The 14,778-nt window shown below is 46.6% G+C and overlaps 1 protein-coding gene across 1 annotated transcript in view; it reads right to left on the bottom strand.

Moving 5' to 3' along the window:
• cntn3a.1 (contactin 3a, tandem duplicate 1) overlaps nucleotides 1-14,778 on the bottom strand; it is a 56,065-nt gene that overhangs the window by 24,002 nt on the left and 17,285 nt on the right. Inside the window, exons 4-7 of the mRNA XM_076163403.1 lie at nucleotides 12,678-12,773; nucleotides 3,515-3,718; nucleotides 2,655-2,757; nucleotides 2,270-2,454 (exon numbers count right to left, since the gene is read on the bottom strand). Coding sequence (XP_076019518.1) covers nucleotides 2,270-2,454; nucleotides 2,655-2,757; nucleotides 3,515-3,718; nucleotides 12,678-12,773 — 588 coding nt within the window. The remainder of the gene's footprint in view (nucleotides 1-2,269; nucleotides 2,455-2,654; nucleotides 2,758-3,514; nucleotides 3,719-12,677; nucleotides 12,774-14,778) is intronic.

The following is a 14,778-nucleotide window of genomic DNA, read 5'->3' as shown; positions in this document are numbered from 1 at the left end:
CTTGGAGGTGACGTTCTGTCCTTTGCTTCAATTCTCACAAAGAGAGAGAGAGAGAGAGAGAGAGAGAGAGAGAGAGAGAAAGAGAGAGAGAGAGAGAGAGAGAGAGAGAGAGAGAGAGAGAGAAAGAGAGAGAGAGAGAGAGAGAGAGAGAGAGAGAGAGAGAGAGAGAGAGAGAGAAAGAGAGAGAGAGAGAGAGAGAGAGAGAGAGAGAGAGAGAAAGCGCAGACGGATGACAAGATGATTGTTGTAATGCTGCCACTCATCCAGGCTTTGTTGTCTCATTCTGACATGGATCAAACTTAATATGAGAGCGACACAGATCCCCCATCAGTGTTGACACACAGGCGAAATTACAAGATGGTGGTTATTGTCTGTGTGAGCTGGCGGGTCCACGTGGAGAGCAAGGTGTGTGTTTGCTGCGTTCTTGCATGTCTCTCGTTCAGGAGGCGAATTCATTAAACAAGAAAATGAAATAGCAGAAACTTTATTTGGGGAACAACAGTGACTTAATGCGTTTCCTTTCATTATTCCTCTTTGAGTTCCTATCTGCAGTCACAGCGTCTTGCTGCACGCATTGCCCGGAGTGGAAATGAGCACAAACATATTATTAATCACTCCAGTGCTGTTTTAAAAAGCTTACAGAGGGGAAAACAAAGCTCCTTCTGCAGCCCTGCATGAGGACTGACTGAGATAATGTTTCCCTTATCGTAAAACAAGCTGTCTCTCTCCCGTTTGTTGATTAGAAAATTGTAAAATAAAACGCGTTCGGAAAAAACGGAGCAAACAAAGGGGAAATTGAAAAATGTATCGGGACGTGAAAACAAACAGCCAGTTAGAGTTATTACAAATGAGGCTGTCGGAGATAACGGGGAGGAGACGTGATGCAGCGGCGGCGTCTTTACCCAGTCGATCTGATCCGGTGTGGGCCGATCCACAAACCGTGATCTCATTTCATAAATCCCCTGGAAGTACAGGAGGACAATTAAGTGTGGAAATGGAAGGAGAGGCCGGCCCTTATTGTCCCTGTGCCAGCGCTGGTATGGGTGTCGCAAGCACACCAACACCCCCCGTATCGATCTTCCTATTCTTCCGCACACTTGATGGATGTCCCGCAAAGCGCCTGTCTATGGAAGTCTAAAATGAGATTACAGATTTTTATCACCTGGCACGCGGCCAGTCCACCCCGGCTTTGAGAGAGCAGACGGGGGCTTAAATCTCAGCAGGAGAAACGCGACTCCCATACAGCGGCGTGAGGGAAGGAGGGAGGGAGGAAAGGAGAGAGAGAAGGAGGGAGGGAGGGAGGAAGGGAGGGAAAGGTGCAGAGCGACTTTAAACGACGACCACATCCTGGAAAATCATAACCTTGTTTTGCACAAATGGCCGTAATTCAACATATTCCTTCTCTTCAGGTCGTCCATCATCTCTCTGCGTGTGTGTAATCCTCCTCATACCTGCGGGGGCTGTGAGCGTTCCATCTTACCTACAGGTGCTGCTAACAGGAAACACAAACAAACAAACCCTCGCAAAAAAACCTTATTATCATATCAAAGACGTTCTCCTTCCAAGAGAAGAGAAATCTGGATTTGATTATTTGGATGGCGCTCGTCCCTACAGGCTCCTCGCACGGGAGACGCCATCAAATGCATAAACTGCAAAATAATGGAGAGAGGAAACATAAAAATCCTTCATCAAGGGCCATTAAAAGCTCTGGCAGAGTATGAGCCATAAGACCGGGGTGTTGGTGAGGGAAAAATCACATCACCCTGAGGAGGAGGAGGAGGAGGGGGTGGTATAAATCTCTGTGTGTGTGTGTGTGTGTGTGTGGTACAGTCCCCTGTTAGCCCCTGGCACAATAAAAAGCTTGTCAGAAATGAACTAGCGGTAATAGCTTAATTTACGAGCCCGTTCCGGTTGTATGACGCAGTAATATACGAGTCCTGATAAAAGCTACAGATTGGTTGACAACAAATATAACTTCTGAGCTGGCGACGCCTCTCCAAAAGCGCTCTTTGATCCTGGGTTAGCCACTTCTATTTTGCTCTCTGTGAGGTTCAGGCGCCAGCAGCTGTGAAACCTTTTGAGGATTTCTCTCTTGAAGGTTACGAAGCAACGGGTGGAAGTGTTTTTTGGGGGCGAGGAGGACGACGGCGGAACTCTGAAGATGAACGGCTGACAGGGCAAGACGCCATTTGATATTTTCTCTTCCCCGGGACAAACTCTGTGAAGTAGCTGTGGTGTGTTTGGGATCAAAGCCCCGGCGGAGACGTACCATAGAAAGACAGCTTCCCTTTCACTGAGTTCCTCCCTCTGCTGTTCTCCGCCACGCACTCGTAGACGCCGGCGTCCTCCTGCTGGAAGTAGGGGATCTCCAACACCCCGCTGGCCTTGTTGATGTCCACCTTCCTGCCAAAAGAGGCACCGTCCACTCTTCTCCAGCTGATGGTCGGCACCGGGCTGCAGGCGGAGACACGACAACGCCGTTACAGTCAATTTGAAAAGCAAAACCAGGCCCATCAGCAGGCTTAGTTGTGTCTCCATTGTAGCGTATTGTTATTTTATACAGAGAGAGTCGTTACAATGTCGTTACAATGTCATCACGACGCCGCTTTGAGTCACAGTACCGTAGCGGGCGGTGTGTGTGTGTGGGGACTCACTTTCCCAGCGCGAAACACTCCAGCTTGACGGTGGAGCTCTTGGCGACGGGGACGACGTCGGGGAACTGCACCTCGATCTTTGGCTCGTATTCGCCCATCACACCTGGGGAGGGCCGAGTGCAACACACACAAAGGTTCAACCAGTTGCAGAAACAAAATATGAACATAGTGGGAGAAGAAGAAGAAGTGGAATGGAGTTGGATTGTACGTCGAGAATAATAAATAAAAAGCTTTCTTATGTTCCCCGCTGAGCAATAACAGAAGGCATTTACAGTCTGACTGATATTGGAAAATGTCCTACGTCTGTTAAAGCCACCAGGGTAACATTTCAGATACGATGTGTGTGTGTGTGTGAGTGTGAGTGTGTGTGTGCGTGTGTGAGAGCGTATATGCTTTGTCATCATGTGGGAATCCATCGTCTCACTTGGAATTTGTTTGGGAATATGACCTGCAGGTAACATTTACAGAGGAAGATTGGTCAGAGATTTGGGGCGAGCTGTAACCTGCGGCGCCTCTGTCCGTCTACATGCACACAATTAAATTAGCTCTGCAGGTTTTTGTTCCACTTGGGTTTGGCCACGGGACATATTGAGAAGAATCCGCACTCTGTTATCAGTGTGAAAGTGTTTTTGCGTCTACGCCGAGCTTGATATTTCTTCCTCTTGACGCCTCCCAACATGTTTGAGTCGGAGAGTTTGGCTCACGATTTGATTTCAAAGAGATTTTCACCTTCTGTTGTTTGTGGAAACTTGACTGGGATTTGAATCACAAATAAGACAGACTCTATTCGTTTTAATGAGACTTTGAAAATATGTGTGTGAGTGTGTGTGTGTGTGTTCAGAGTCGTGTGTGTGACGTACCGTCGACCCGCAGCACCAGAGGCGTGGGCGGCCCCTGCACGCTGGTCTTGGTGACGGTGTTGGTGACCACGCAGGTGTAGTTCCCCACGTCCGACGGCTCCACTTTGGCGATGTAGAGGTTTCCCGTCTTCTGGGACACAAAGCGCCTGGTGTCCTGGATGACGAAGGACGGGTACTCGTTGAGGATCCAGGTGAAGGTGAGCTCTGCGGAAAGAAGCGGAGTCAAAACATCCCCGTGATGCGTTTACGGCGCTTGTAAAGAGAATCAGCGCCGTCGCTCCGGTCTAAACGGACGCCTTCAGGGACGAAGCAATTAAGAGGAGCGAACTGTGAGTCAATCTGACGAGATTAAAAACTCACCCTCATAACCGGAGATTGATTACTCGTATTCACCGCCCGCCTCCGACAGATTCCCTCAAACATGATAAAAGTTTAAGTGTTTGGTGAAGGACGCTGAGGGTGATCGGCTTCTTCCAGACGGTCGAAGCATGTGTGTGTGTGTGTGTGTGTGTTAAAGGTTGAAGATTGATGTTTCAATCCCAGACTAAACCGAACACTCACACATCAGGATCAAGGCGTGTTATGATCCCAAATACTGTTCAATCATCTGCTATCTCTTCTCTATAATTAGATTTGCCTTTTCATTCTAACACACAGGGATTACGTAATTCTGCATTCGTGTCCGTTTGCAGCGTCACAGGGCAGCAGAGGATCCTTAAATCAACACTAAGCTGTGGATGTAGCGTGGAGAAACCCTGCATAATACCCAATAAAAACCAATATACTGTGGATGGCACTGTTCAGTACTGTACCTGCTACTCTGCTATTCATCATCCACGATAACAAGCTTCTGGGAAAGACTCCCAGTCCTGCATCAGGCAAATGGAGCGCGGTCAGACGGGCTTTGCCGTAACAATCAGCAACATTATAAAAAGGAATGATGATGTTTTGACACTCTGACACCAGGATAGATTGCTCTGGACCGTATTGCATCCCTGTCCCAGAAGCAATCTTGGCCGTTGGTAACAACTTGTCTAAGCGATGACTCGGCACTACAGTAGAGGGAATAATTGAGACGTGAGTTGGACACTCATCTACTGACTCAGTATTCCTCTCTGTTGGGATGTGTGGGCTCTGACTGCAAACCTTGCACATCGCTAAGTGACACGATTACTTTGAAATGTTTTGCGACGACTGAGCGTGTCGTTTCAGTGGTTAAGCAGCTGGAGGACGAGCTGTCCTTGTGATCAGGAGTCAGGATCCAAACCTCCTGGCTACACCTGCCTCCCCTCTCACTGCCAAAGACACCATGTGTGTCTTGGATTCTGACTTGAATCGTTCTCCACCTGCGTTCATATTGAGGATTTCTGGATATTAAAGCAGAATCAAACAGCTCGTTCTGTGGGAGACGTCATGATGATGAATCCCCGGTATTATCAGCCAAAACGCTTTCCGTCTGGTTTAAACTTGCTGGTTTTTGTTTTCCGGCAAATCACAAGAAAATCACAGCGTAAATCCATCTCAACCTCTCCAGACCCCCGATATTAAACCAGGCGTTTGCATCAGACAGCAGCATCTCACAGATAAAAACACAGATATCATTCTCAGAAGCTGACAACCAGCAAAACAAAGCACAAAGGCAGTACAGCGAATACCTCCTCCAAGGCTGAGCTGAAGGCCACTCAGAATGCAGCCAAAATGTGATGGATTCTTCCCTGGATGGCGTCCAACCTGCCGGCCAAGTTTCACAGCAATCCGCCTCCAACATTCCGAGATAAGCTACTAACAGACAGACTGACCGAGGAAACAGAGAGCTCCACTCTGCAGACGGACAGGAGCTCCACTCTGTGGGTTCAACGTGAGAGCCATCACAATTGATTAAATGGTGGTTCCAGAGGCCACAAACCGATTAAAGGAAATGGAAGTTCCTTTTGCACACCCCGCTGGTCGTGGAGGTGGAATCTCTCTTGGAATTGCTTCTCTGGAGGTTTCTTCCTTCCTTCCTTCCTTTCATATACATGCAGTTTTTCCCCCTCTTCCCAGAGAGCTTTGGGCACGGTCTGTTGTATGTGATATTGGGCTATAGAGATAAAGTTGACTTGTCTTGTCTTGTCTTGTCATTTTAGATCCCATGTTTTGGACGCAGCTTGTGTTTAACGCTGAGCTCTGCTGCTTCACAACGAGAAGATCCTGGATCCAAAGACGTGCAGGTGATGCAAATCTAAACATGACCCCTGGGTGTACCGTGTCTGCTGCCATATGACTGCTCGGGGCCTCTATCCCCCCTGTGAGTCCATTACAAGGTAAACATATAGGAAATTGATGGACGGGAATCCCATATATTCCATGAATGTCACAGTGGTGTAAACAGCCTCCTGCTGCTTCCATGCAGCTCCTCGCAAACCTGCTGTTGCTGGCAGATGTGCATCGGCATTAACGACACAGGATACATAATGTATATCTGCTGAGGTTACGTTACCGTCCGTGACTCGTATCCATCATGGCTTCTTGGCTGGATTTGGCCCGACACACAGAAGGACAGCTGTAATCCTCACCTCTTCCTAAATAATACATCCCAGCTCTCATCCCTGACGAGCCATGCATCTTTAATGTCTTGTCTTTAAAAACAATATCTTCCAAAAGGTGCGGGGCCCGCCAAGCTGGAGCAACAACAAACAAGGGGTGACTAATTGCCTCGTTAAAGATTCATGGTGAGAAACGGGAAGCAGGAAATAGGAAGTGGAAAGCACCGTGCGTTGCGTTTGATGATTGGAGTTGAGGAGCTGAGAGCCTTTCTGCGGATGGGCCCGTAATGGAATAATGCAATCACCAGTGACAGTGAGTGGCAGGTTTTCATTGTGCTTCCATTTAGGCTCGACGTAATGAACAGGCAGCAACAATTCCACGCTAACGATGCGAGAGCAGGGATGAGGAATGGAACGCGACAAGCCAAGGACGTACAGGATCCAGATGCTTTTCGCTCGCGTCGACACAACTAACATCCAAGTTTGTATTCTCTACTCTTTTCCCCTGGACGCTAACAGCCATTAACCAGGGGCTGCCCATCTGGATTCAGAACACACAACACAAGTCCGCTCAGTGAACACACTTAGGTCACGCACGCGGGACGAATCCCTGCCGGCGGCACGCGTTGTAAGCGCCCGGCGAGCAGCGTGTGTTTGGAGTTGTGATGTATTGCATGTAGGGAACAAGAGATTTCAGCCTTGACTAAACCTAAAAGGCCTGCTTCCATTAGGGAAAGGAGGTCAGATGCATTAGGTCCATGGTCTCACCACAGCCATGTAGCAGCCTCTCAAAGCAGAGGACCACACAGGCCAGCACCGAATACAAATACGGCACGGAGCGCTGAGTGGCTCCTTGGTCGCTTTATAATATTTGGGAAAATACTTTACAGTGTGGCTTGAACCGCCTAACACCGGTTTTAGAGCGGCACGGCCACAAACACACTGCTGCCTGCAGCCGCTCGCCAGGATTTTTGCAGCGTCGTTAAAGTGAAATAATGGCTTCTTGAATCATGCATGGGATATTGACATCTTTTAAAGGAGGCGATGAGGCAAATCTCTACGCGTTTCCGCCGCAAATTACGCCCCGTCACCTTTTAACGGCAGCGTGTTTTTCACTTTTCCGGCGACTGCACACTCCCGGCTGCCCATAGGGATTCTCCGCTTTATATATGAGCCACAATAATGAGATCACAGCTCTGACAATCCCACATGTAATCCCAAATACTAATCCAACTAAATTTAGAATAAAACTGAAGAATGCCGGCCTCACAAAGATTCAGCTGCGTCCTGATCCTTTAATTCTCCACTGGAAGGTTCAAATGTGGTTCGCGCTTGTTTTTGTCGTCGTGTTTTTGACAGGAAAATTTCTGACAACTTTGTTAACTGTGAGTCGGTGTTTGTCTGTCCGTGAGTGAGGAGTGTGTATCTGCTCTGGTCTTTATCTTGAGATGGTGACTCTGAATTGGGAGCCTATAATGGCTGCTGCCTGCACGCGTGTGTGTGTGTGTGTGTGTGTGTAAAACTCGGATCAGACACCATTACTACAGCAGATAGACCTGCCTTTCAACACAACATCCCAGAAAATTGGAGATGATTCATCCTCCAGCACGTCGGCGCCCTCAACGTCTCCATCAACGGGAATAATTTACAGTGACGGCTGATGGAAATCGGAGCAGCAAATGGATCATTCTGGGCTGTGTGAGGGTCTGTGTGAGACGGCAGACATCCCTGATAACGAGAGATGAATGGAGCTGTTTGTATAAGTAAAAGCAGCCTGTGAATTATGGGTTACGTGGCCTAAAAGCCACTCCGCTCGCATTTGCAGTAATAGATTTGATGGGAGAATAGCAACAAACAAGCGTCGACACAGTTTGAGGGAATTCGACCGAGATCAGAAGACGAAGGTGGCGGCGGCGTCCGAGGAATCTCTGAGCTGACATCATTCTGTGCTCAGATCAAGTTTATTAGATTATCGGAATGACCTGTAGAAATTGAACTTATAGCCGCCATTAACCCTTTAACCAGAGCTGATGATCGAAGTTGCATTTTGACAGATTGTTCCCATGGAGACAGGCTCAGGTGGTGGCATGGGATGCAGGCACACGTGAGCTGCACAGGTTGTCCATATGTTCCTCAGATGAACGTTTGCAACGGCTAAACGCAACAGGAAGTCCTCCTGTGTGTGATGCTGAGTGACAGATTGAGCCCAATGAAGAGATTCGGCTGTAAATTCCCAGTATATTTCTCATACGGTAAAACGTAAATGTCTTTAATGAACTCTTCTGACTCATAATGAACTTCTGTTGCTCTTTAATTCACCAGAACACTTTGCACTGTTTGCCGCGCGGCTGTTAGGAGTGTGAGTCCATTAGTCAGCGCTGCAAACTGTCAGCTAAACATTCACAGCATCATGCCCGACACGCCATAACAGACGGGATTAATATGATGTTTTCTTTCAAATCTGAAGGCGGCATTATCAGCCAGTTGTGACAAACGTTCACAACAACTATTTATTTCATCTTCGCTCGAGTCGCACACGGCAGCAAAACCTTCTCTCCTCCTTAACTAAACTCCAAAGAACGAGGCGCTCGTCTGCAGTGTTTCTGTTTATGTGAGCTTGAGCTTGATTTTTGTAACCTCAACAAAGTCCTTGGCAAAGTTATTAAAAGAGACAATTTAGTGTTGTACTTCCACAACATCAGGAGACTCAAAAGAGACATAAAAGAGAAAAAAATAAAATCAAAGTGTCTGTGATGGCGCTCCAGCTAGCTTTGTTGTTTGTGAATGTTGTGTTTCAGTGTGGATTGGCAGATGTGGGCCAGGTGCTGTGTAACCCTGCCGTTCCATGACAACCTCCCCCCCAGCAGGAGCGCGGGTCCCAGGTGATCAGCGCCGCGTAGGAGGGAAGTCCAAAGGGACCGCAGGCTCAAAATAAAAAGGGACCGTGTTGGTAACAAATGCATAAACAAGACGAACACGAATTTCTAAAACAGAATTGTTGAGTAAATCCCAATTTCCATGTCCCCAAAGACCAAAGACGTTCTAGACCCACATATGCCGTCTCTGGCGATTAAGTCAAAGTTCGACCCAAACAAATGGAGCGATGCATCTCGGTAAACATCTTTGAAGTCAAGAAGTTACTCAAAACAAAAGTAGCTGAAGTTCTTGAACAGAGTGGCGGATCAGAAGCAAAGGGGATCGACCTGAATGCTGCGGATCTATGGAGAGATTCCTAAACCATTCATCTGTCCTCACATGCCCCTGATGCAGATTCAGTGTGCAGCCACAGACTGAAACAAAGAGGAAACAGAAAAAGATGGAAGTTCCTCGACCAGACTCAGGCGCAGTCAGCATTGCTCCTTTGCTACTCGTCCTCGTACTCCTGCTACATCCACCAACGTCTTTTTTGCTATCGACCTCTACAAGGCGGAGTCGCTATTAGGCTGGGCAGACACGCCGAGGTAGAACTGCGGCGTGGGCTCGGGCGTCAGGGGTGCGGCGTAGCTCCCTGTGCAGCAGTACAACCCAGCCTTCGGTCTGCGAACATGCTCAGTTTACCAACTCTGACGTTTAAATATTCATGAACTTTGCTAATCATGATGCTTTTAATGTTTTTTGTGTCATATATCCAAAAAGTTGTTAAATAAAACCGGAGATTACCTCTGAGATCGGTCGTGTTTGTCAAATTAAAGGTGTGAGAAGTGCTGTGTCATGCATTTACACTTAACGAGGGCTAGCGGCAATAATGAGCTGTAAAAACAACAGAAGAAGAGCCCCAGATGAGGTAAGCATGGATGTAACAGAGGGCGGCCTCCGTAAATGTTTCATGAGGTGGGAAATGAACTGAACCTGTTTGCTATGTATCTTAGTGAGAAAGTATAAACAAATTTATTTATAAGAAAACCCTTTAGGTTAGCGGCAAACTAACAGCTCAAAGTTTGAGTAATGCAACTTAGATCTGGATAAAATACTACCAGATCTGAAGTTGCACAACTGAAGAGCAACGCACCACCAGTGGGAGACGAATGATGTAATCCACATGATTAGAGAAAATGCCTCCCAAAGGTTTTTAAAATGCCACATTCTAAGAAGCAGGAGAAAAAGATCTCGGCAAAGTTTGTCACAGGGGAGAGGAACCGTCTGTGCTCAGTGTAAATAACATATGATTCATGATGAGATATGTTTCCCAGGCTCTAAAAAATTCAAATGAGCCATGTGACCTTTAGCCGAGCTCATTTAGCCACCGAGCGCGAGTACAAAGTAACGGAGAAATCTCACGAGTCATTTTAAAAATAAAACACACTTTGGGTAAGAAAATGGGAAGCAAAGATGTCACCACATGCTTAATATCTAAATATACTGTAAGAGTGTGTGCCGCCATCTGTCTCCACACACACACACATACACACACACACACTCCCCTGCCAACGTGATCTCACAGAGTCACGTCACAACATCACAGTCACGCTTCTGGATCAGATTGTGGATGTGAATGTGACGGTCGTGTTTGATCGGACTGAAGCTGGTGAAGAAAGCACAATCAGGGCTTTGACCCCGTGTCATGGTGGTGCTGCTGCTTTTACAGCTACTACTAAATTAATAATCAATACAAACAATCAATACAAACAAATTCAAAGATCAAAGATCAAGATCAAATCCAAAAGAAAGATGATTTCCTTTGTATTTTGTAAAGGTAAGTGTCTGGAATGAAAGCAAACATTTCATGGTAAAGACAACCTAAGCTACAAACACAACATTATATAAGTTTTTTTTTAAAAAAGTGACTTGTTTAAGCTTATGTGTGACTCAGAACGTCACCTGGGAAACGTTAGATAACAGCGACTCATCTTCCCTCCCAAAGAGCCGTCTAACCGTCAGAGGTCGTCCATGTGCTCGCGTCTATTCGATCTGCAGCAGCAATTAAAGCTGTAAACATGAGCTCGGCGCACGTGGGACTGCCACTGCGACACACACAACGTAGGGCTTTTAGCAGGAAACGAGGAAACTCTCCCGACTCTCGCCGCCGCTTCCCCCGTGAATAATGACTAAACAATGGCGTTTAAGCTGTGGTGCCGCCGTCCTTTTACATATTTTTTTTGGATTCCATCACGACACGGCACAGAGCAGCACAAACTCTCCTGACAATGCCTCCGTTTGGTTGTTATCTGGCTGGAGTGTGTACATGCATGTGTGTGTGTGTGTGTGTGTGTGTGTGTGTGTGTGTGTGTGTGTGTGTGTGTGTGTGTGTGTGTGTGAGCATTTGGACATGATGCACTAGAGGCTGGGCCTGGAAAAATTATAATGGCGAGACTGCCAAATGTTAGCATATGGCTCATTGTTCCAGCTTTACTTGTCAACACGAGGTGAGATGTCTCATTAAAGCTCCGACAAAACAAAACAGCACCAACACGGGCCAAGAAAACAGCAACACCTCATCCTGTGCTCGATGCCGCAAAACGACGGAGAGGACTCCGGCAAAACGACGCGACTGAGCTCCGGCTGAACAGGAAACGCACGGTGAGGTTACTGATGATGTGTCGCACCGTAAAGCCAGAAAGTGCTTCCTCTTCATTTTCCCGTCACATTTTCACTCTGGTATACTTTTTCACTCAGTCTAATGGTTCCGTTTAGAAGTCCGCCTGTTGTCCGTCAGCCTGATGGTGGTGCTACAACAAAAGTGAAGTAGTAATCAGCAGGTGTGGCGTCTCTCTCAATGCGCTTCACGTTCTTACTAACATATAGATGAGAAACCTCCCTGGCTTTTGGTGTAGAATGCCAAACTTTGCCTTTCGTTTGGTCTGATTCACTTAATCCTGGCATGAGATCCTGATTCAAACAGTCTTCCCAACTTCAGAACTTACGAGTCGCACAAAACTCCTTTCACCCCCTGCTGAGCATTTTACATTAAATTCTCCAACGGTGGAGAATTACATTCAGCCCTTCTGGCTGAGGCAGCACAAAGCCCATCTCCAGACCCCTGTGTAGGAGTTAATAGCACTGGATACAAACTCCCATTGATAATGTCATGGATGCAGAGGGCTGATGGGAAGCAAACAAAGCACCTTTGGAGAGAGACTCGATTACTCAGCCTGGCAGGACTCCGGCCACAGACGGCCTCCTTGGTCCAAACGCTCAAGATTTAGTTTGCCCTCCTTGTAACTCTGACAGGTGATGTAGAGACCACTCACAACACTGACCTCAACAACACAAACAGGAAGTCAAAGGTGGACAGTAGGTGACGGATCGAAGGAGAGATTTTTGACCTTGTAGAACAGACGATGACCCTTTCGAACCTTCGTATACAACGCTGCTTCAATGAGCTAAACAGGCACCAAACCAAAGCCAACATACAGTGTGTCATCAAGCGGCAACGTTAGCCTCGGATGTAGCTATCAGTTAGCGACATTATCTGCTTGAGTAACATTTCAATTTCTGAACACAGGCGATGTGCCGGTCTACACAGCCGGCCTGATTGCTGACACGGCACCACGCAATCACTTTGTGGTGCAATTCTCCATTCCTGTTGAGTTGCTCATGGGGGCGTCCAGCGCAGCGCCAATGAACGGCTGACCAAGCGTAAAGCAGCGCGAGGTAGCCATTCAAATCTTCTCAAGACAATGTGGAGTAAAGGTTCTTACCTCCGGAGTGAGGCGGCGGCCCACACAGCAGGACCACGCCTTGGCCCGCACGGACCCTCACTGGACTCCTTCTCTGGGTCTTGAAGTTCTCCAAGTCTGTTGAGCGTAATACAAATGGAAAATGAGTCAGTTCATTCACTCACAGAGCTATAAGCACAGCAGACGGAAGCAGAACACGTCTACTCGGGTGTAGAGATAAAAAACAAAATACCCGAGCGGTCCTATCGGTGGCTGCTCATTAATTTCATTCTGGTTGGACCATAGCAACAGACCCGAGTCAATACGATACCTCACCTCTGCGTAATTTCCGAGCCCTCGTGCTATGTTTGCATAAATGCCCCAATGGTGCTGTAAAGTCCTAAACACTCCTGACTGGAGCAGAAAGCAATTCCTCAAGTATAAGTCACACATGAGCGGATTTAATTGGAACTGCATATTGTTATCACTCTGTGTGTTTCATCCGCTGAGCACTGACTAGCAACAATTAAATGACTGCGAGACGGAGACGTCATTTGTATGGAGAACGATAGCTTGTTGACAACCCGCTGAGAGAAAGCAAATACAGACAACAATCCGCGAACACTTTCCCCTTTCTCGCCTGCTGTGCTTCTCTGAGATATCTGAGGCACTGCGGACAAATTTGCAACTGACATATAATGACATAATCAAGAGTGAATTCGCAAACAGGGAGACAGAATGCACAACCGACGCCTCCCGTGTACCGGCACCGCGGGGTGCAACCCTGCATGATGAATATGTGATCTTTGCAGCCCTCCCTGGGTAATGAAAAACGCCATCCGGCATGTGAAGGCAAACTTTGGCTGGCAAACGATCTGTCAGAGAGCACCTGAAATGATTTTGCAAAGTAATTACCCGACGCCGTTAACATTTCTTTCTAATTCGATGCGGAAAGGTTTTGTTGGCGCTTCTGAGTCCCGTGCTAAACTGAGAATGGATTGATCTGTGTGTCACACTCTTAATTGAGTCTCCCAGGGCCTTTCAGCCTCTATAATCCGCTAGATTAGACGTGTAAAAATTTGAATACCCGTATCATTATACACATAGAGACATAGCATGATGTAGCTGCTGCAGCACCCCCTATGGGTCACAACCTAAAGAGCATTCATCAGCGACTAGTACAGCTTTCTATGTGCTGTATATCACACATATAAAACAATGTTACATTCTCTGTTTTATAAAGATGGTCAGTGCCAAAATGTTTATTTAAAGGCAAAATCACAGCACAGGTATGAATGTGAAAGACCAAACAATAGGGAAAATATTATTAACAAGAGTCAAAGTTTTTTCAGCTACAACTTCTCACATCCTGCATCCACAATAATTTAGCGTTGGTTAATTGAGAAGGGAACAAAGGCAAACAAAAACTAAAGACAGACCAAATGTCCCTCAAATTCAGGCTCAGTTGGTTGGGTTCAATTAACAGCAGCTGTTTCGCGTTGTGCATTAGGCTGATTGCACCGTGGGTCCACCTGGCCTCAATCAGCCAGACCTCAAAAGGGAGAGCCCCGTGTTGCATCGGGCCAAAGTACAGACCAGAACTAAAACATGACACAGAGAAATACTGATGATAATATGAAATGCATCTGGAGCATTGAAGTTTACGTTTAAATGAATGCGGCTTTAATTTGCCAAATATAAAGAGGCAAATCTCCTCCTCTCTTAACTAAAACTGGGAGAAAGCCTTTCTTCAAACATTTTTTTGGTTCCTAATTATTGAATCTGTTAAAAAAAAAAATCTGTTTTGTAGAAATGAATCTTTAAATGTCTAGTAAACAAATACATTATTGCTTCTGATTGAAAACACTTCAAACTATTCTGGTAAAAACATTGACTGATTGTTCACTTTGACAGGAAAAACCTTGTAAAACATTTTTCCTCACTTGCATCTTGAAAACTCTCATTCCTGACTGAGCTCTCATGTATCAGGTCCTTCGCTCTTGCTTTGTACAAATTGTCAAGTCCTCTAAAAACAGCGTTTCAGTGTGACAGAAACACACTGCTCAGGTCTGTCTAATAAACTGGAAACACTGATTCACTGCCAGTTAGCTGACAGACACATTCTCTGATGAAAGCTCTTAAC

This window comes from Genypterus blacodes, unplaced genomic scaffold (genome assembly GCF_046128005.1).
Source record: "Genypterus blacodes isolate CSIRO-AG114 ecotype Tasmania unplaced genomic scaffold, CSIRO-AGI_Gbla_v1 ptg000131l_1, whole genome shotgun sequence".
In the NCBI taxonomy this organism is placed as follows: domain Eukaryota; kingdom Metazoa; phylum Chordata; class Actinopteri; order Ophidiiformes; family Ophidiidae; genus Genypterus; species Genypterus blacodes.
This window is presented reverse-complemented; position numbering and strand designations above follow the sequence as displayed.